The sequence below is a fragment of the Sceloporus undulatus genome, chromosome 8 (assembly GCF_019175285.1).
Source record: "Sceloporus undulatus isolate JIND9_A2432 ecotype Alabama chromosome 8, SceUnd_v1.1, whole genome shotgun sequence".
NCBI lineage: Eukaryota > Metazoa > Chordata > Lepidosauria > Squamata > Phrynosomatidae > Sceloporus > Sceloporus undulatus.
In genome coordinates this window covers 22234750-22254818 of record NC_056529.1, presented here as the reverse complement: position 1 = coordinate 22254818, position 20069 = coordinate 22234750, and the positions used below count along the sequence as shown (strand labels likewise).

Sequence of the window (20069 nt, the reverse complement as noted above, 5' to 3'; positions counted from 1 at the left end):
GGTGACAATATAACTATCTATTATTGTCAGTGTAGCATGCTTTTGTTCAGATCCCAACTCGGCAACTCACTCTCTCTCAGCCTCGAAGGCAAGCCTCCTCTGAACAAACCTTGCCAAGAAAACCCAGTCGTAAGGTTCACCATGGTGTCGCCAGAAGTAAAAAATGGAGGCATGCAACAAGCGAGCAACATGCGCCAGAGATGGAATCAAGGCAGAACACTCAAGGCCCTATGTTTTTTTTAAAAAGAAGAAGAAAAACCTTTATTAAAACTTTTACACCCTGATTGTCCAAATCCTTTAGAGCTTTTACCACGGAAGTCTATTTCATACACAGTACAAAAGAGAAAGAGAAAAGGGAAAAATCCCCCAAGTCACCCAGGGACACCTAGGATACGCTTATTATTCTTATTATTATTATTTTAAAAAGAGGCAGCATTAGAGTTTTAAGAGTCGGGGAGGAGAGGGTTTCCACCACAATGACGGGGCAACTGCCCAGTTGGCAGAGGAAGGGGCAGCGTTTGGGAAGTATGGTCCCACTACAAGACACACACTTTCAGGATGCCCTCTTGCACCCCTATGTTTCTTCATCTCATACACCAGTTTGTTTCAAAGTCTCTCTTTGCATCTTCTATAATGGTGACAGGTCAACCCAAGCCCCTGCCCCACTGGCAAGAAGCGGGCAGCATCTGGCCCCATGGAAATTGGGCAGTAATTTGGGGCCTCTGTGCCCAGCCCCATAATCCTTGCAGGAAGGAAGGGACGGCACTTGCATCCGGAGGCACTCAGGCAAAAAGGAAAGACAGACGGAGAGGAAAAAGAGAGAAAAAGTGGCATTAGGATTCGTGTGTCTGGCCTGGAGACCTTCATAGGCACCTTCTGTGAGTTCAGTGAAATGCTAAGTCAGGAGGCAAGATCGGGGTCTCCTCCCAAAACGGCTTCAAGGAGACTCATCTCCTTTGGGGCCAAGAAGAAGTCCCACGGTCACCGGGAAGGAGATGACGTGAGTTTGGCTTACAGACAGCAGCCTCAACGGTGCCATTCATCAAACATAAAGGATGAGGAGAGTCTCCAGGGTCTTGCAGAGATACTCCAACCCCAAAATATGAGGAAGTCTTGACACTCCTGTCTTCCTGCTCCATCCTCAGTCCTCCTCCTCGCCTCCACCGTAAAGGTCGGCCAGTTTCTTGAAGCGGCTGCCCCATTCGTTCAAGTAGTCATAGTCCTGGTCCTGATCTGAGCCGGAGGAGTTGAGGGAGCTGAGCGAACCGGCCTCTGAGCCGCTGCCTTCATAGTCGAAAACCAGCAAGGAGTCGTATGGAGGCGCCGTGGGGTCCGTGTCAGCGGCCTTCAAATTCTGCAAGAGAGAAGGAGACACGTTGTTGTTGTGTGCCTTCAAGTCATTTCCAACTTATGGCAACCCTAAGGCAAAGCTATCACAGGGTTTCCTTGCCAAGATTTTGTTCAAAGGTGGTTTGCCATTGGCATCCTCTGGGGCTGGGAGAGTGTGATGTGCCCAAGGTCCCCAATGGGTTTCATGAATGGGGATTCGAACCCTGGTCTCCAGAGTCCAACACTCAAACCACTTAGCCACAGTAAACCATATCTTTCAAGCAATGGTCAAAGGGCTCTGTTAAGTCCAGCCACAGCCAGCATAGTGCAGTGGTTTCAGCACTGGACTACAGTTCTGGAGTCCAAGGTTCAAATCCCTGCTCAGCCATGGAAGCCCACTGAGTAGTGAGCCACATACTCTCAACTCCAGAAAACCCTATGATAGGTTCACCATCAGTCTGAAAGTACGTGAAGGCATACAACAACAACTATGGAGTAAGACTGGACATATAAAATGGAGAGAGAATATCAAGTACTGCTTTCTCTTTTCTTCCCATATTTGTATGGTCATCTCTCCTTCCCACCTTACCTCATGGATGAAGTTGCCAATCTCATCTGGATTAGCAGGGCGTGGGCGATACTGCGGCGCAGGAAGAAGGGTGGGCACCACGTCGTTCCTCAGGACGACCTCCGGACGGGCGTCCAGGCCTCTGTGTAGCTGGCTGAGATCATAGTCCTTTGGGAGAAAAAGGGCAGAGAGAGAAAGATGGCTCCAATGCCAATGGAGGATCTAATGAGCAGAAGATGCTGCAAAGGGGGGAGTATGTCTTTCGAGAGGCTTTAAGTGTGTCCAGGCTGGTGTGTATCCACAATGCACAATTAAACCAGTCTGACACTACTTTAACTGTCACGACTCTATCATACAGAATCCTGGGATTTGTACTTTGGAGAGGAATTCAGCCTCATTTGTCAGAGGAATCTGGTGGCCCTCCAAACGACAAATCCCCGGATTCTGTAAGGTAAGAGTTACGGAAAGTGGTGCCAGATCCTTTTAATTCTGCAGCATGGAGGCACCCTAGGGCTGGGAACTGTACAAATACTGTTGGGGCTGCAACAGACAGCATTCCTCACTGTGGGATTGAGCGGCTGAAACATGCTGCCCAACATCATCTGGGGGTGCTTGGGAACTACAGACCACACAAGGTTAAGCCATTACCTTGGCTGGCAAAGATTTGAATGTGCCCTGCTGCAATTGCCTGCCCCTAGTTCAGAGGAAAAGAAGTTGGGAAATGGAAAAAGAGGTATTTGCCTGACAATATGATTTGGGTTTACTATTCCAGCCATGCCCACCTTTGCAGGGCTCCCTTCCCATCACCATCACCTTCACCATCCATCTTTCTCCCAATATCCCTTCCCTTCCACCCAATTTGCCATCTCCCCCCCCCCTTTTGAGTCAATTTAAGGGAGGGAATAGACTTTTAAAGTGATTCCTTTAACTCAGTGATTCCCAGACTCTGGCCTTCCAGGTCTTTTGGGCTTCAGCTCCCAGAATGAATCCCAAACCATTAGCCAAGACAGCTGAGGCTTTTTGGAGCTGAAGCCTAATATACCTGGAGGACCAGGGTTTGGGAATCACCGCTTAAGGGGGTCCAAGTGTGGCCTCCAATCCCTACTCCATGGCCCTCCATCTCCCAGCAGTGAACCTCCATCTCACCCTAAAAATGTGGCACATTTCCTCCCACACTTGCTCCCATTGCTCCCTTACATCTGACTATTGGGCCCAAACTGGAATCAGTACCATCTGGACACCCACCTGGTCTTCCTCCCCGCCTCCTTCTTCTCCGTAGTAGAAGATGTTGTCCCGGGTATCTTCTTCCGGCAGCAAGAGAGGCTCCTTGACCGCTGTCCTCCGCCTCACAAACAAGAGAAGTAAAAGCAGCAAGACTGGGAGAGACCAAAAAGAGAGCAAAAGTCAGCAGTTGCTTCTGTTGCAACAACATACATAAACGAACGAGTGTGTCTGCACTATAGACTGATACCAGATTCATACCACTTTAAATTGACACAACTTCACCGGATGGAAATGTTGAACCTATAGTTTGGTGCTTATTTTTCTCTTGTACATTATTAACTTATACATTATACATTATTATAATAATGTATTATCATAGCAATGTAGAATTATAAATTATAATGTTAAATTAAAGATATGTAGAATTAAAAATAAGAGAACATAACAAGTATTTGTTGGTGTCATGTACCTCCAAGTTGCTTCTGACTTACAGGGTTTCTAAGGCGAACCTATCATAGGATTTTCTTGCCAGGATTTCGTCAGAGGAGGTTTGCCATTGCCTTCGCCTGGAGCTGAGAGCATTTGTATAAGGCAGGGGTAGGCAACCTGCGGCCCGCGGGCCGGATGCGGCCCGGCGAGGCCTTGGGACCAGCCCCAGCCCGGTCCTGCCGCCGACTGCCGCCGGGGCCTTTGGCATCTCGCGCAAGGGGCATGGTGGGGCAATTGTCTATAGAAGCCTCAGAAACATGCATTTATCTTAACATTTTTTTAAAAAATCAGCAATTTTTTTCACGTGTCCTCCATTTTTTATTTAAAAAGTGCCCTCCACTTGAAAATTTTGTCCTATATTTGTCCCGGTTTATTTATTTATTTAATTTTTTTGTAAAATTATTTAATTATTTATTTTTTGGCTTCGGCTCCCCAGTTGTCTGAGGGACAGCAACCCGGCCCCTGGCTCAGAAGGGTTGCCTACCCCTGGTATAAGGGATCCTCAACCAATAATAACAACAACACGATTCAACACTTACTCAACAGAGCCAAAATGGCCCCCAGGATGGCCAGGATAGCAGGCGCCCCAATGCCGGCCAGCTGCCTCTCTGGGCACCGATCCACCGGTCCCTCGCATTCGCAGACGGTCGCCTTGAGGACCGTCAGCTGGTCCTTGTTCTGGTTGTCAAAGAGCCGCAAGTAAACGTCGTACGTCTCCTGCTTGAGGGGCGTCAGCAGCTTCAAGATGGCCGTCTCACCTGGCAAAACATATATAGTCCAGAAGAGATCATGCCACCCCAACATTAGAGCCACCAAAGACTGCTCTCTAGAATCTAGGTCCCCAATCTGGTTTTAACTACTGTATATACATGAGTATATACATTTATTTCATTGTGGTAGAATTCAAAGATATAGCCATGTTAGTCTGTAGAACCAGTATGTAAAGAGATCTTGTAGCACATTTGAGACCAACTGAAAGAAAGAAATTGGCAGCATGAGCATTCATAGACCTCAGTCTACTTCCTCAGATGCATTTATTATTTCATGTCTTTCCTGCAGTCAGGAAATCAGAAGGAGATTAAGAATGGGGAGAGTTGGTATGAAAGAACTAGAAAAGATTCTTAAATGCCAAGATACAAAAGTCAGAATCATAACAAACCACCGTGTTCCCTATTACCATGGATGGATGTGAGAGCTGGACAGTCAAGAAAGAAGATAGGAAGAAAATCCATTCATCAGAGACAAAAGCAATGTGAAGCCATTGCCGGAAAAAATGGGGAAAGGAAGAGCAAACTATGGAACTCTCTGCTACAAGATTTAGCAACAGCGGCCAGCTTGGATGGCGTTGTAAAAGGAGGATGAAGTAAATTATGGGGTTTAGGGCTATCTATGGCTAATAATGGTTACAGGCCACCTCCAGCACCAAAGCCTGTATCCATCCTCCTCTATGTATCAGTGGATGAGGAATGCATGATGGAAGGTGCAGTTACACGCCTACAATTTTGAATAATAAAGAGGCCTTTAGTCTGACCCAATAGGCTGCTCTTAGGTTTTCACATCAAACTGGCCCAGAGGAGAAGATCCCTGGCACAGGAGATCATATCACTGGCACAGGGAAGAGATCCTTAGTCTAACTAAATCAAGAACACACACATGCTATCCTAGGAGCACAAGCCTCGCCGTACCTTTTTCGTCCATCTCAACGGCCCAATTTTCTTCCGAATTGTGGGTGAGCTCGGCACGGAACGGGGAGGTGTTGGGCGGAAGGTCCTTGTCCAAAATATGCAAGAACTGGGGCTCCGGTTTGCTGTTGCAGACGGTGATCTCCCGCTGTTCAGGCTCTGGACCGTTGTCGTTCACGTCCTCCAACGTCAAGAGCAGGGTGCCAGTCCCGGTCGCTGGGGGCAATCCTGTTTGGCAGGAAAAAGAAATGGGATGGTTTTAGAAGTCAGTCAGTTCAAGACCAGGGGTCCTTTGCCATGATCCTATTTGGCAGGAGAAAGAAATGGGGTTGTCTTTAGAAGCAACTTGGTTCAAGACCAGCACTCCTTTGCCATGTATTTGCATGTGCAATTCTGCAGACACGGAGCATGCAGTATTCCTTGGCTTTTTAAAAAACTGATTTTTATTAATTTAGAATCACCACCCCACATTATTCCCTCAAAACCGCAGTTATCTTACACAGTCTATATTTGAAGAAGCTGAAAAATATTGGGGAACTTCTATAGAACATTGTTAAGATAAATGGAGTTGGGGGGGATCAGAAGAAAGTTAATGAAACTTGCAGTTATATGATGATGATGATGATGAATGATCTTCATGGACCCTGGCAGCACTATGTCCACCTTCTGTCTCTAGAGCATCCCTTTGTTCTGGCAAGACTTTGTTGTTGTTGTGTGCCTTGGAATCATTTCCGACTTATGGCAACCCTATCCTGGGGTTTTCTTGGCAGGATTTGTTCAGAGAAGGCTTGCCATTTGCCTTCCCCTGAGGCTGAGAAAGTGTGACCTGTGCAAGGTCAAACCAGAGGATTTCCTAGCTAAACTGGGAATCGAACCCTGGTCTCCAGAGTCATATTCCAACGTTCAAACCCATTTCTACCCTCTGTCTCCTTGCTCTGCCCTGGCATGACGTCCTCCATTTTAACCTTGCTAAGACCTCTCTTGGCTCCAGCCTTAACAGATACCAACAGCAAAGCTGTGAACGAAGCACAGAGGACTGAAGGCGTGTGCCAACTATTTGCTTTTATGTAATTTATTCTGGGGAATCTGGGCTGCGTGGGATTTCTGGAAGGGAGAAGCGTGCCAAAATACGTCAAGGAAGTATTAAGACTGACTTTCAAACTGCCAGGGAGCTTCTTTTGATTCCGGACACACTTGGAAAATACAGTTCAAAGCATGCGCATGCAAGATCTTAAGAAGCCGACATCAGTGGGCTTCATTCGGCACTAATTTGCACAGTTTGGGTCTCATTAACCTACTTTCTTTCCCTCCCAAAGTGTAAAACATGCATGTTTTGTATCGCAAGGGTGTGGGTTATAATCTTTGTGAGTGTTGTCCCTTTTTTGAGCGGTGCAAAATGGGTGAGCAACAGAGGCAGGGAGAGAGATTGTGGAAGGAACCTGTACTGTGGGATGGACAACTGGACAAGGGCCAATTCCTTCTCCTCAGTGTCCAAACATATCTCTTTTAGAAGTCTCCTGGACAAAACTGCAGCTAGAAGTGATGATTTATCTCCATTTTGGCCAGAAATGGTTAAAGAAGATTCTAGATATGTTTCATTGTTGGTACCCAGTCTTGCATGCCTAATGCATTTTTGGCATGGTTTTTCAGCAAAGCTGTGAGTCGTCAGCAATTTTGGGTGGAGTCAGTAGAAACGCACCCAACTTGAACTCCAGATCCAAATTAGAATATTGTAGCAGTATATTTATTATAGAGATCCACATGGCAGAGTGGTTTGAGTGTTGAACTCTGAATATGGAGACCAGGGTTCAATTCCACGTTTGGCTATGAAAACCCCAATGGGTGACCTTAGGCAAGTCACACACTCTCAGCCTCAGGGGAAGGAAATGGCAAACGTTCTCTGGACAAATCTTGCCAAGAAAACCCCAGGATAGGTTCACATTTGGGTTGCTATAAGTGACTTGAAGGCACACAACAACAAAAACAAACATTTATTATATTCCGTTACCCTTAATTTTACATATTTTCTTTTGTTTTAAGGACATATCTTATGAATCAAAGTCAAAGATACTGGTTGTAATATTTTTGTGGAGGAGTATACAAATGTGTGATCAGAAGATTTGTTTGCTCTGCAGACCACACTTCTCTTACTCTTTGCTATATAATGAAGGAATGGCATTGCAGTGCCATTCATCCCTGAATGATCCAGAGCTTGTAATTTCTGAACCACTGGGGGATTCTGGGAGTTGTAGTCCAGAAGAGGAACTTCCCCCAAGCTCTGGAAGCAGCCAGCAGGTGGCTGATTTGTACCTTTAAAAGGCTGGAGATGCAGCAACAGCAGCATCCCCTCCCTCTCTAACCAGATCAAGAGCCCAAGCCCAGGATGAGGTTTCTCGTGACATCCTTTGAATGGGGAGTGTGTTGTGTCTGGGGTGTGTTTGTGCAGCTCTGCCACCATGTGCCCCTCACATGGGGAGCATTCATGCAGAAGTCGTTGAGGCCGAGACAAAGGGGCCATTGATTCATTCCACCCCGCAAATGGGCTCCTCCTTTCTGACCCTATTCCCAGTCGCAGGGCTTTCTTTTCTTTCCCTCTCAATTACCATCATCCACAGCCAGAACAATGGCTCTGTAAGTACTGTTCTGCACTAGAGGGGACTCCCGGTCCAAGGGGCTCCTGGTCGTGATGATGCCATTTTCGGGGTGGATGGCTAGCCAGCCAGCCGGGTCGTTCCCAATGGAGTACCTGAAGTCGAGAAGGAGAAAAAGATAAAATCCCAAAGGAAAGTCTGATAAAATGTGTGCCACAGGGCAAGGGGTTCAAACCAGCAAGATGTCCCCTTTGCACTGGGATGAAGGGGAGACAAGCAAATGTGCCAGAGATATTTTCGGGTTGCACCATTTCAGCCCACACATAGAACCATGGGGAACTGGATTGCCACCCAGGGGTAATAATCTAGGTAGAACTGGTTGTTTAGGGGCCCAATTCCATCACTGGCTGTGCAGGGATGCTGGACCACAATGGAAGGACTGGGATGCTTACCAGCTGGGTACCACCTGCTGCATCATTTACCACCAATAAAGCTGATGTAATAGCAAGAATAGCAATAACATGGGTCAAAGAGCACTTGGGGAGACTTGGGACTACATCAGTTCCTGCCCAGAAGATGCCTGTGCTGGGTGACTGTCGCATGCTGACCACCCACTGGCCGCCCTCAGCCTGGCTCCCAACTGGCCAGGAACAAAGCAGCTCACCGGATTCTCTGGGTCTGCAACCTGTCTGGGTCCCGAGCCGTGTAGGCAATGATTTTCTGCCCCACGGGAATGTCCTCAGAGACTTGTGCCTTTTGGACTGAAACCTCAAAGACCGGGGCCTCGTTCACATCTCTCACGTTGACCGTCACGGTGGCCGTGGAAGTGGGCAGTTTGACCACGAAGGGGACCTCGTTGGTCACGGCCACTTGGAGGATGAACTGCTTCCGCACTTCAAAGTCCAAAGCCTAAAGTGGGAGGAGGAGGAGGAAAAGCCATTCAGCACAACCGAATTTGCACAGGCGCGCCAAGGCGGGGAACCTCTTTCAGCCTTTCAGGTGTGGAAAAATGTGGCGATTATTTAGGAGAATGATCCTTCCCTCCCATGTTCTAGCTTTCCATTTCACCTTATGTGGGGAGGGCACCCAAATTAGGCCATTCAGAGGTCCCTCCAACAGTGCACTGATCAAACTTTTTAACTATATCAAGAAACTAAATAAACATTAAATGTCCTTAAAATTACTTTTTTCTTTTGGCTTACAAATTGCAGAATCCCAGCCAGTGGAGGATTCTGTGAGTTGATAGTTTCACAGAGTCCCTTTTTTGAGCCCCGTACCCACGTGCGCCTTCACATATAGGTCACTCCACATACTTTTGCTGTTGTGAGAATGCCTTCGTTGGTCTCTGGGTCCGTTGATATGCTGAAGAAGCCGCTTTCGTTGCCTTGCACAATGGCGTACTTGGCCCGCCATGCTGGCGACCCTTCCTCGTCCTTGTCAGTGACCGCCAAGCGCACAACTTCCAGCCCCACTTCGTTCTCTGGCACCTCTGCTGAGTACTGGGAGAAGTGGGACCCCTTCATTAGGGACAAAATCACTCCCCATTTCTTCTTCCTTGTCCAAAACCCACAAACTTTCCTACTTGCTTCACCCAGAGTTTGTGGCCTTGCCTGCTGGTCATTTCAGCAGACAAGGTACTCCAACCCTGCAAGACCCTTTGGGGTAATACCCAACACAGGCCAATGGCTGCCATGTCAGTAGGGTAGACAGATCTGCTCCAGGTTTTAGTTGTGCTTTTAACAGATCCATCCAAAGAGCTGCATTGCCCTTTGCTTCTTGGAAAATGGAAGAGTATCGCTTACCACTTGCTGCTTGAACTCAGGCGCATTATCGTTGGCATCTGTGATTTCTATCACCGCTGTGGCACTGTTGGTCAGCCCCTCGCCATCCAAGTCTGCAGCTTGCAAAGTCAAGATGTACTCTTTTACTCTCTGGAAGAGAAACCCACTCCCATGAGTGTTAAGACATCTATCAAGCAGCACTCCAGAGTGTGCAGGGAAATGCATTATTTCTGTAGTGCAGACGCAACCTTAATCCTCTTCTGATTTCTTGACTACTGTCTTCTTTTTCATTAATGACTCAGCCAAGGAATAAAAAATGCATTTTACGCTGCAGCTGGAAGCTACAGTGCTACTCCAAAAGATGGGAATCCTATGGACCTTCTAGCCACAACTCCCAACAGCCCTTTGGACCAGGAATTGTAGTCCAGACTCACTTGGACAACTGCAGGATTCTCATTTCTGAGAGAGTCCCAAACAGAGCTGATCTGCTGAATCAGTTATTCAGTGATTCAGTGGGTCAGCTATGTTTGGGGACTAATAGCAGTGATTCAGGCCAGAGTCCATGGCTATCCGTCCTGGGCATTTCCACCCACATAGGCTGCATCCACATTGCAGCAATAATCCAGTCTGACACCACTGGGCATAACAATGCTCAGAGCAAGACCTTAAACATAAGAAGTAGTTTAGTCCTGGAACATCCCACTGAAGTCTTTCTGTGCCGACAATGAGGCTTGCCCTTCACGTGGACTGGCCAGTCCCCACCTCCCAGTCCCTTCCTAGATGCAAAGTCACCATCACCACCCCACATTCACAGCTCTCTGGTCATTTACCTCTCGGTCCAGGCCGCTGGCAATGACGCTGATGGCCCCCGTTGCCCTGTTGATGGCAAACATCTGCTTATGAGGCTCTTCGGGCACTTGGCTGATGATGGAGTAGGCAATGACCCCGTTGTAGCTTTCAATGGCATCATCGGCATCAGTAGCCGAGACTTCCATCACAGAGGTCCCTGTGGCCGAGCAGAAAAGAAGAGTGCAAGTCTGTACCATCAAGCCAAAGAAGGTAGCCCAAATGGCCACTTAGGGTCCCTTTTGAATCCCGGGTCTTCTGGTAGGACAATAGGGTTGCTGGCTCTGAATCACCCCAAGCTCCAAGGTTTGTGGGCCAAAACCTGAGTTCCAGGGGTATTATTAAGCTACCCACATTTAGCTATTTTTCTAACACTGTTTTAGTGAATTACAGCTTTGATTCTTGTCTGAATGAAAGGCACCTTTATGTTTCAAAGCTCCACTGGCTTCTTCATCAGGCAAAGGTGTTAAAATTCACACAGCAGCCAAAAAGGGTATCACTGTTTTGTGGATTTTGGATGCTATTGTACATAGCCTTGATTCTTATTTAAATGAGAGGCATCTTTATATGGATTATACAGAACTCACACAATAGATATTTGTTAATCTGTGTTATATAAGGTAAGATAAATGGCTATTTTTGGAGTACATTGCTAAGTTGGGTATTGAACAGTAAATATCATATATATGTAAAATATCATATATAAGGTATTGATATACAGCTATTTTTGGAATCCGTTGCTTGAAGTTAGGTATTGAGCAGTAAATGTCAGTAATTCATTTATCTGTTATTCATTTATTTGTTGCTCTCTGCCTTGAAGTCATTTCTCACTCATGGCGACCCGAAGTCAAACCTTTCATGGGGTTTTCTTGGCAAGATTTGTTCAGAGGAGATTTGCCATTGCCTTCCCCTGAGGCTGAGAAGGTGTGACTTGCCAAAGGTCACCCAATGGCTTTGCATGGCTAGGAAGGGAAATGAACCCTGGTCTCCAGAGTCACAGTCCAGCACTCCTCTCCCTAAACTGCAAATCCCAGGATGCAAAGAATTAAAGTCCAAGGTTTAAATCCAATTGCTAGACTCAAGTAAATCCCATTGATTCAGTGGGTCTCCTCTACGTAAGTGTTGACTTTCTATTCAGCAACTGGGCACTTGGATTCAGGGCCAAATAAAAAGTAACTTTTCCTAGATCTGGCCTGACCCTCCTCCACTTTTACTCTGAAGCTGGCGCACACATCCACTAAACATCCTGATTTGGCTCAGGAAAGTCATGCCCGCTGCCAAAATGGGTAAGCTAATAGGATTAATACATTTGCAAAGTGGAAATAGCAGTATTTCGGGAACGAGTGCTTGTTCCTCTTTCTCCCTTGTTGATTTCCACTTAGAATAGCACTCATTTTTGCATTTGGAGTGAGGTCAGGATCTTCTTTCTTTTAAAAGAGTACAAAGGGAAAACACACACAACTTTGCAAATTCAACAAGATAACCAAGATAATCTCAGTGGCCCTGAAATATGAACCGCAGTAAGAAAAACCCTGTGGAGTTCATGCTGAATCCGGATGAACATGAGTCAATGTGGTGCAGTGGTTTGAGCTTTGGACTATATGACTCTGGAGACCAGGGTTCGAATCCACCCAGCCCTGGAAAGTGGATGACTTTAGGGAAGTCACAGTCTCTCAGCCTCAGAGGAAAGCAAGGAAATCCAGAGGTTTGCTTTAGGATTTGCCTTAGGATTGCAATAGGTTGGAGATGACTTGAAGGCGCACAACTGCAAAGCAAAACCCTGCAGGAGTTTGCACAGGATCCAGATGAGGAGACCCTTCTCTAATGCCATCACCCCCAAAGTGGGGCCACTCAACCCCCTCCTCAGATTCTCTCCCCTTTTTACCAGGCGTGGCTCCTTCCAAGACAGACCCCCGGAAGATCTCTTGGGTGAACTGGGGCTTGTTGTCGTTTTGGTCCGTGACGGTGATAATGATATCCATTGGTTCCTCCACCGGTTTGCCATTTTCGGACACGGCATGCGATAAAAGCTACAGGGAGACATAGGATTACAAAGACTGCTGGGTCCCAAATGCTTCCTCCATCCCCAGATTGAGAAGAACAACCCCCCCAGACCTAACAAGGACCCCTGAATCTCAATCCAGGAAGAGACGCTGCCTTTGACTATATTGGAAGAAATTGTGGGCAATATTTTCCCCACCCAGACCTTACCCCTGGGAGCCAAAATACTTTGGTTTTCCTAAGAAACCTGCAAGAAAACCCCATGATAAGCAAGAAACTTGCCAAGAAAACCCCATGATAGGGTCACCGTAAGTCATAAATGACTTGAAGGTACACAATAGCAACAGCAATAGGGTTCTTCTGGGGTATTTTCATGTACTTTTATGTGTTTGGGGGGAGGGGTGTTTCTGTAGGGTTTGGAGACAAAAACTGCCTTAAAAAGGGTTGGTTTGGGGTCTTTGGGGAACGAGTGGGAGGCTTCTGTGGCCCAGAGGTGGCTCTATGCCCACCTTGGTACAAAACCCCTCCATCTCCCCAGATGTTCTAGAGAGCATGAATCCTCCAGCCCAAAAGCAGACCCCCTGAATGCTGAACTGGGAAGGGTGGCCTTACGTGGTATTTGTCTATATACTCTCGGTCCAGCGGCTGGGTGACTTTCATCCATCCTGTCTCTTTCTCGATGATGAAGACTCCCTCAGGAGGAGTATCTGCCCCTTGGCCAGTGATACTATAAAATATCTTGGTGTCTTTGTCCCGGTTGGATTTGATCTGAAGTGAAGAAAGAGAGAGATAAGGACGACGTTGCAAACAAGACCACTAGGTCACCTTTCCAGCAGAGCTACAGGTCCAGAGCCCCAAAAGGTCTCTCACATCTCTCCATAAGGCTATTTTAAAAACTAAATTCCAACTGCACATTTTGAAAACTTTTCTAAAAAGCAGAACACATGCAAAATGCACTTTCTACTTGTAAATGCAACCAGAAAGATCTTGAAAAGGCATCAGGAATGGCTCTTGCCATCCGTTCATCCCAATGCAAAGGGGTGCCTTGTCCTTTTAAACTGTTGCATGCTTTAACTAATGTGGTTTAACTGACGTTGTTAATTGTTTGTTTGTTATCATCCCCTCCTTCAGTCCATAGGGAAAGGTGGATAAGCATTATTATTACAGTATTATTATTATTATTATTATTACTATTATTAAGCAGCTTACAGCAATCCTCTGCAAGCCCTGCTCAGAGCTTGCAAACCCGTGACTTCCTTGATGGAGTCAATCCATCCGCAATGTGGTTTTCCTGTTTTCCTATTACTTTCCACTTTATTGAGCATTATCGTCTTTCCCAGTGAGTCATGTCATGTCATTAGTTCAAAGAACAATAGCCTCCCTTCAGCCATTTGGGTTTCTGGGGAGATTTCAGGATTGATTTACTCTGAAGACTCATTTATTTGTCTTTTTGGCAAATCCAGGGTATCTGCAATACTATCCTCCACGTTTTCAAAGGAGGCAATACCCTTCCAGTAAGCTTTCTTCGCCGTTGTTCAGCTTTCACAGCCGTACACAGAAATCAGAAATATCATAGCCTTTGGTATTTAATGATATACTATTTATGCTCGAAGATCTGAACTAGTTCCTTCTCGGTTGCTCTTCCAAGCCAGTCTTAGGCTGCATCTACACTGAAGAAATAATGCCGCTTGACACCAAACTGGATTATTTGTGCAGTGCAGATGCAACCTTAGTTGTCTTCTGATGTCTTTCCTACTGTCTCAGCCAAAGAATAGAAAATATAAAATAAAGCACCAAATACTCTCCCACCTTCAGAAATGGATCATTTTGCACCTGAGTGCAAAATATGCTTGCAAGCCTATGTCTCCTGGGAATGAGTAGCTCCTTATTACTTTCAGGGTGGATGAGAGCTTGGGGGAGTTATAGTTCCCAGAATTCCAAAGCCAATGTTGGCTTGTGACACCCACAACCCCCCAGAGGATTCTGGGAGACGTAGTGCCAAAAGCAATGCTTCAGAGCTCTGATGGATGGGCATTTAGGAGTAAACCATACCTGGACCAGCTTCTTGGGGAAGGGACCCCGTTCGTTTTCAGACACTCTTATGGGGGGGATCACCCAATCTCTCTTCCGCCTTTTCAGACCTGGTTTTGCCAACGGGAAACGAAGCACTGCTGACTCATTGGGCTTCTCCTCTTCCTCCTGCAAAAAGGATCCAAGAGTTTGCAGAGCTTCTCACTTGGGAAAGAGAAATCAAAGAAGAACAGTTTGGATGTACGGAATGTTAGTACTTGGATGGGAGACCACCAAATGGATACCAGGCGCTGTAAGCTGGATTTCGGAGGAAGGAACTGGCAAAACCACCTCTGAGGACTCCTGTCTAAGAAAACCCTATAAAACCCATTGGAGCACCATAAATCTCTTCCAGTTCTATGATTCTATTAGAATAATAATAAGTCAACAGGAACTTGAAGGCATATACACACACACACACACTCAGCTAAATGGATTTATTTTGATAAGAAATGAAGTACAGTACAGTATTTGATACGTTTCCATTTTCCTCCCAGTTTCTGTCCTCCTCCATCTCTAAACTGGAAAAGCTGGGTTTTCTGGATTTTTGCAAACCCTCGCCAAGAGCACGCTTGTGTCCTTGCGCTCCCTTTGTCCCCTTCTTTAAGAGAGTAGGGATTTGCAAAACGTTGTTCCAGCTTTCTTGAAGATCTGGAAATTGGGCTTTATTAGGATGATAAATCCAAAAAATATAACTTTGGAGTAGTTTTATAGAAGGGCGGCAATGCTAAAACAGCTGGCATTGTGATGCCCTGGTGACTTCAAGGAGATAAAAGTGATGACGGATGGTCATTGCCCAGTTTTATTTCATTTCCTATAATATCCTGCCTTTCTGCAATATGGAACCAAAGGCAGTTCAAAGGTTAGATTAAAACAATACAGCTAAATAACAATAATATAATAATAATCCCAAACCATGCAGAAATACACAACTAAAGCTTTCCTGAGATTTGCTTAAAGGCCTCCAAAGAAAGAAAAGTCCATCATCCTCTGTGAAGTCAAGTCATTTTTCAAGTAAGAGTCATTTATCCAAACAGATTCATAGTTATGACTTTTGGACATGAATTAGGTCCTGAATAAAATATTATTATTGTTGTTGTTGTTATTATTATTATTATTGCAAAATGGCAAAAAAGTAGGGTGAATTATAGTGACATGGACACCTATAATTCACCCAACTCTTTTTGCCATTTTGCAACAAACCCAACCTTTTGCAATTCTACTTTTTTAGCCAATTTTCCTTTCATGAAGAGCTACAGGGATTTCTTTTTATTTCTAATTCAGTTTTCTTTCTGGTGGTGAGCAGGATAATAGTAAATTGCTAGGATATTGCTGTGCGTCGGTGTATTTGCTACTCTGTATTGCCTTCCTTTTCTTAAAATAAGAAAATCACTCTCGACACAATCTTAATGGAAGAATTGTATGGAGTCGAGAAACCTCTTCCACTCGTGATCCATTTCAATGGGGAAAATGGGCCCCGAGGATCACTTTCTTCTGAAATGACTTGGAGGGAATCTACTCCATTTTCTAACAGCAGGAAGTTCTGACAGTAATCTAATAATAATGTTAATAATGAAATAAAGGCAAAGAGCAAATAAAAGCAAATAACAGGAAACAAGGGAGAGTCTGTCAATGAGCAAAACACCAAGAGAAAAGTATATACTTATCAACAGGGCTGTGTTTATCACTCTCTTGAAACAATTTATTGTCATTGCTGTGTGTCTTCAAGTCCTTTCTGACTTATAGTGGCCCTAAGGCAGATCCATCATGGGTTTCCTTGGCAAGGTTTGTCCAGAGGAGGTTTGCCAAAGCAATTTATAGTTCTCCATTATTCATTTGCTGCTTGCGATCTCTATATAGCTCTGGTTTGCTTACACATGGCCTGATCCGTTTGTGATACTCTTGCTATATTGCATTGCTTCTGCTGTTCTCTATCCATTGCGTTCCTTGTATTCTTATTCATTATCCTATTGGCTTGAAGTTTGTTTTCTGCTGGTGTTTTGCTTAAAAGGCAAACACTGTCCTTTTCAAAAGCAGCATGATTTTCTGACAACGAAGGAAGGAAGCTCTTCCTCTATCCCTTCTGTAGCAATTGTCGCATAGCCCAAAGGCAAAGGGATTTGTGCCTTCAAATCATCCAGCAGTTCATAGCAACCCCATACATTTTTGCATAGAGTTTTCTTAGGCAAGGAATCCTCAGAGGTGGTTTTGTCAGTTCCTTCCTCTGAAATAAAAACTAGCAGAACCTAGTATTCATTGGTGGTCTCTCATCCAAGGACTAACAGGGGCTGACCCTGCTTAGTTTCCAAGATCAAATGGGAATCTGGTGCCTGAAGGGTATGTGTATGTATGTGCCTTCAAGTTGCCCATCCTCTTATGGCGACCCCATTGAATTCAAAGGGTTTTCCTTGAAATCCTCAGAGGTGGCTTTGCTAGTTCTTTCCTCTGAAAGAGACCCTAAAAGCACCGGGTATTGATGGGCAGTGTCCTGTCCAAGTACTAACCAGGGCTGACCCTGCTTAGCATCCAAAGTCAGACAGGACCTGGTGCCTTTGGGCAGGGGATGCGTGGGCATATGCTTTGGAGCCGTCTGTCGACTTATAGCAACCCCATGAATTTTGTAGGGTTTTCTGGGCAAGGAAGACTCAAGAGGCTGTCTTCCCCGTCCCTCCTTCTGAAATGCAGGGTGGCCCAAAAGGAATGATGCAAAACCAAAATAAGAACAGCTTTGCCATAGTTTTTTTCTGGGTGTCTTGGGCTATGCAGCCATGTTCTGGAAGAGTTTATTCCTGACGTTCACCAGCACCTCCAGCTGGCATCTCCAGATGATAGCAATTGCCTGGTATTGCTGTGCATAGGTGTATTTGCTACTCTGTATTGCCTTCCCAAATAAGAAAATCACTTTCAACTCAGTCTTAACAGCAGGATTGTATGGCATCAGATGGAGACGGCGGCCACAGATGTTGGCGAAACGTCAGGAATAAACTCTTCTAGAACATGTCGGGAATGCTTTGATTGAGAGTTCCTGCATGGCAGAATGGGTTGGATATGGCCCTTGTGGTCTCTTCCAAACCTATGACTCTATGGCCACAGAGCCCAAAAAACCCACAAAAAACTATGGATGCCAGCCATGAAAGCCTTCGGCTTCGCAACACCTTCCCTGTTGCACCATTGTTTTTGAATCATCCTGTAGAGCCTCCAGTGCCTACTATTTGTGGGTGGTTCCTAGGAGGCAAGCATAATTCTTGCTAAGGCTCCTGTTTTTGGAGCTGGGCTTCATGCCCCCGTTCCCTAAGAGGCCCTTCCCAGAGAGGGGCATCCCACCTGTCCGCCGCCCAGGAGCAGCACCATCCTCCGCCCCCACTTTTCCCGGAGGCACACAATGGTTGCCATGGTGCCTCCTGGCCACCTGTGCTCCTCCGCTTCTTCCCTGGCGTGCGTCGCACATTTACCTGGGAAGGCTGCAGGTGTCCTTTGTTCTGCACCGTCACCAAGGCGGAGTATTTGGTCCCTGCGGCGTCCCAGGCATTCACTGTGAAGCTCCTCTCCGGCCCAGACAGCCGCGTCTGGTGCCGAACCAAGATGGTCCCATCGGTCAGGACCCGGAAATTGCTGTCCTGCGCAGCGTACGATGGCAGCATGCCCCCCTGGCAGTCCTCAAACTCAACTGGGGTTAAGAGAGAAAGAGAGATGTTTTAAACATAAAAACAAAAAGGCAGCAGCATTAGCAAAGGGCTGGGCCTCAGTTTTCCTGCAGGGGAACCTTCCCAGAAACCTATCCTTTAATATGATAGAGCTGCATAAAATGATGCATGGCATGGAAGAAGCTTTTCTCCCTGTTCCATAAGACTAAAACCTAGCCAGTTGTTGTTGTTGTTGTTATGAAGTCATTAAGCAGAGGCTGGATGGCCATCTGTTGGGTAGGTTTTGATGGAGAGTTCCTGCATGGCAGAAGAGGTTGGACTGGGTGGCCCTTGGGGTCTCTTCCAACTCTATAGGTCTATTATTATGATTATTTCTTTCCCATCTCTCCTTGTGGCAACATGTTAAAATACAAGGCACATAAAACCAACAGATAAAGTACAATACTATAAAACCATTAAAATACTCTCCATGCAAGTACATTCTTTAAAAAGTCATGGTTTAAAACTGACTGGGCAGAACTGCCAGAAGAGATCCAAGTCGCACAGAAGGAAGGGCTTTTGCACACAGAGCAGCTGCCATGTGGAGCCGAGGCTGAGAGAGCGTGACTTGCCCAAAAGCTCCCAGAAGGTTTCCAAAGCTGAATAGGGGGTCAAATGCTGGCCTCCCCGAGTCCAGGACAACCACACTGCAGAAATTAATCCAGTTTGACGCCACTTTAATTGCTGTGGCTGAAGGCTATACAGTTCGTTTGTTGCAGCCCCAGAGTGCTAATGCTGCAAATACTTACCAGAATTCTATAGCCTTCAGCCACAGCAGCTAAAGTGGTGTTAAGCTGGATCAATTTCCACAGTGTGGATGCAGCCTTGACACATGGTTTAATGCTATGGAATTCTGGGATACTGTAGTTTTGTGACTTCAGCCTGGTGCCACAAGAGACCACAAATCCCAGGATGTTAAAGCTGTTAAAAACGTTACAGGGGAAAGAAACAAACAAAAGAGAAAAAGGAGGTGTTAGTCCTTTCTGTGTATTTTGTGCATTTGCTTGGACCAATAAAGGTATCCCTATTTTGCAGATTTTGGATGATACTGTATTCATTTCATTTCATTTCTAGTCCACTTTTCATTTCTATGCCAGAGTATGGAGCCAGGGCAGTTAAAGCAGCGTCAAACCGGATTATTTTTGCAGCAGGGATGCAGCCCAATGCTCAAAGCACTCCGTCACCATTGCCATTGTCTCTAAAATTAAGCCTATAAATTCTCCTTCCCTTTGTGTGGACATTGGAATAATGCATATATTTTTATGGATATCACAACCCAAGAGCGGCTTCATCGCAAGCAGCTCCCATTGCTCTGCCCACTTGTTTGCTGCAAAAGCCGCATCCAGAGAGAGCAATGCATTTATTATGATTACTTGAGCTTTGACCGCCCACGTCCTGCAACAATAAACCCTTTAGTCTCTAAGACTGCATGAGCCTCTTAGCAGCCGTTGCTTGAAAACTTTGGTGTTTCTGGAAAAGCTGCTGCCGTCCCTTTTCTGCCCCTGAACCTTTGTAAGTGGTTATCTTGGCCAGGCAACCTTTGGCCTCTCTGTAGACACATGCGTGAACATGTTCCCTAATGGAGGGTCCGATGCTAATGTGTGGGGAAGAGAGACAGTGAGGAGGGGGGCTGGAATGTGGGCTTGATGATAAGCTATCGGGTATCCACAAAATGGGAGATAGCATCTTGCAAAGGGCTGGAGGAGGAGGAGGAGGGTGGGTTGCTTGTTTGCCCTTTAATGGATTGCCACTCAGAGGAGCCCTTGAATTGCTTGCACAAAGGGAGGGAAGGAGGGCAGGCTTAG

The 20069-nt window shown here is 46.0% G+C and overlaps 1 protein-coding gene across 7 annotated transcripts in view; it reads right to left on the bottom strand.

Annotated features, from left to right (window-relative positions):
- Nucleotides 1-240: 240 nt before the first annotated feature.
- The window catches only part of LOC121914786 (B-cadherin-like), a 32077-nt gene continuing 12248 nt past the window's right edge, over nucleotides 241-20069 (bottom strand). For all 7 annotated transcript variants that reach the window (XM_042438467.1, XM_042438469.1, XM_042438468.1 and 4 more), the window contains 14 exons: nucleotides 18034-18248; nucleotides 14564-14710; nucleotides 13124-13279; nucleotides 12396-12540; nucleotides 10495-10670; nucleotides 9686-9814; nucleotides 9197-9382; nucleotides 8548-8792; nucleotides 7896-8038; nucleotides 5296-5520; nucleotides 4150-4368; nucleotides 3143-3273; nucleotides 1919-2065; nucleotides 241-1354 (listed from right to left, as the gene is read on the bottom strand). In XM_042438467.1, coding sequence (XP_042294401.1) covers nucleotides 1142-1354; nucleotides 1919-2065; nucleotides 3143-3273; nucleotides 4150-4368; nucleotides 5296-5520; nucleotides 7896-8038; nucleotides 8548-8792; nucleotides 9197-9382; nucleotides 9686-9814; nucleotides 10495-10670; nucleotides 12396-12540; nucleotides 13124-13279; nucleotides 14564-14710; nucleotides 18034-18248 — 2477 coding nt within the window. In that variant the 3' untranslated portion in view covers nucleotides 241-1141. The remainder of the gene's footprint in view (nucleotides 1355-1918; nucleotides 2066-3142; nucleotides 3274-4149; nucleotides 4369-5295; nucleotides 5521-7895; nucleotides 8039-8547; nucleotides 8793-9196; nucleotides 9383-9685; nucleotides 9815-10494; nucleotides 10671-12395; nucleotides 12541-13123; nucleotides 13280-14563; nucleotides 14711-18033; nucleotides 18249-20069) is intronic.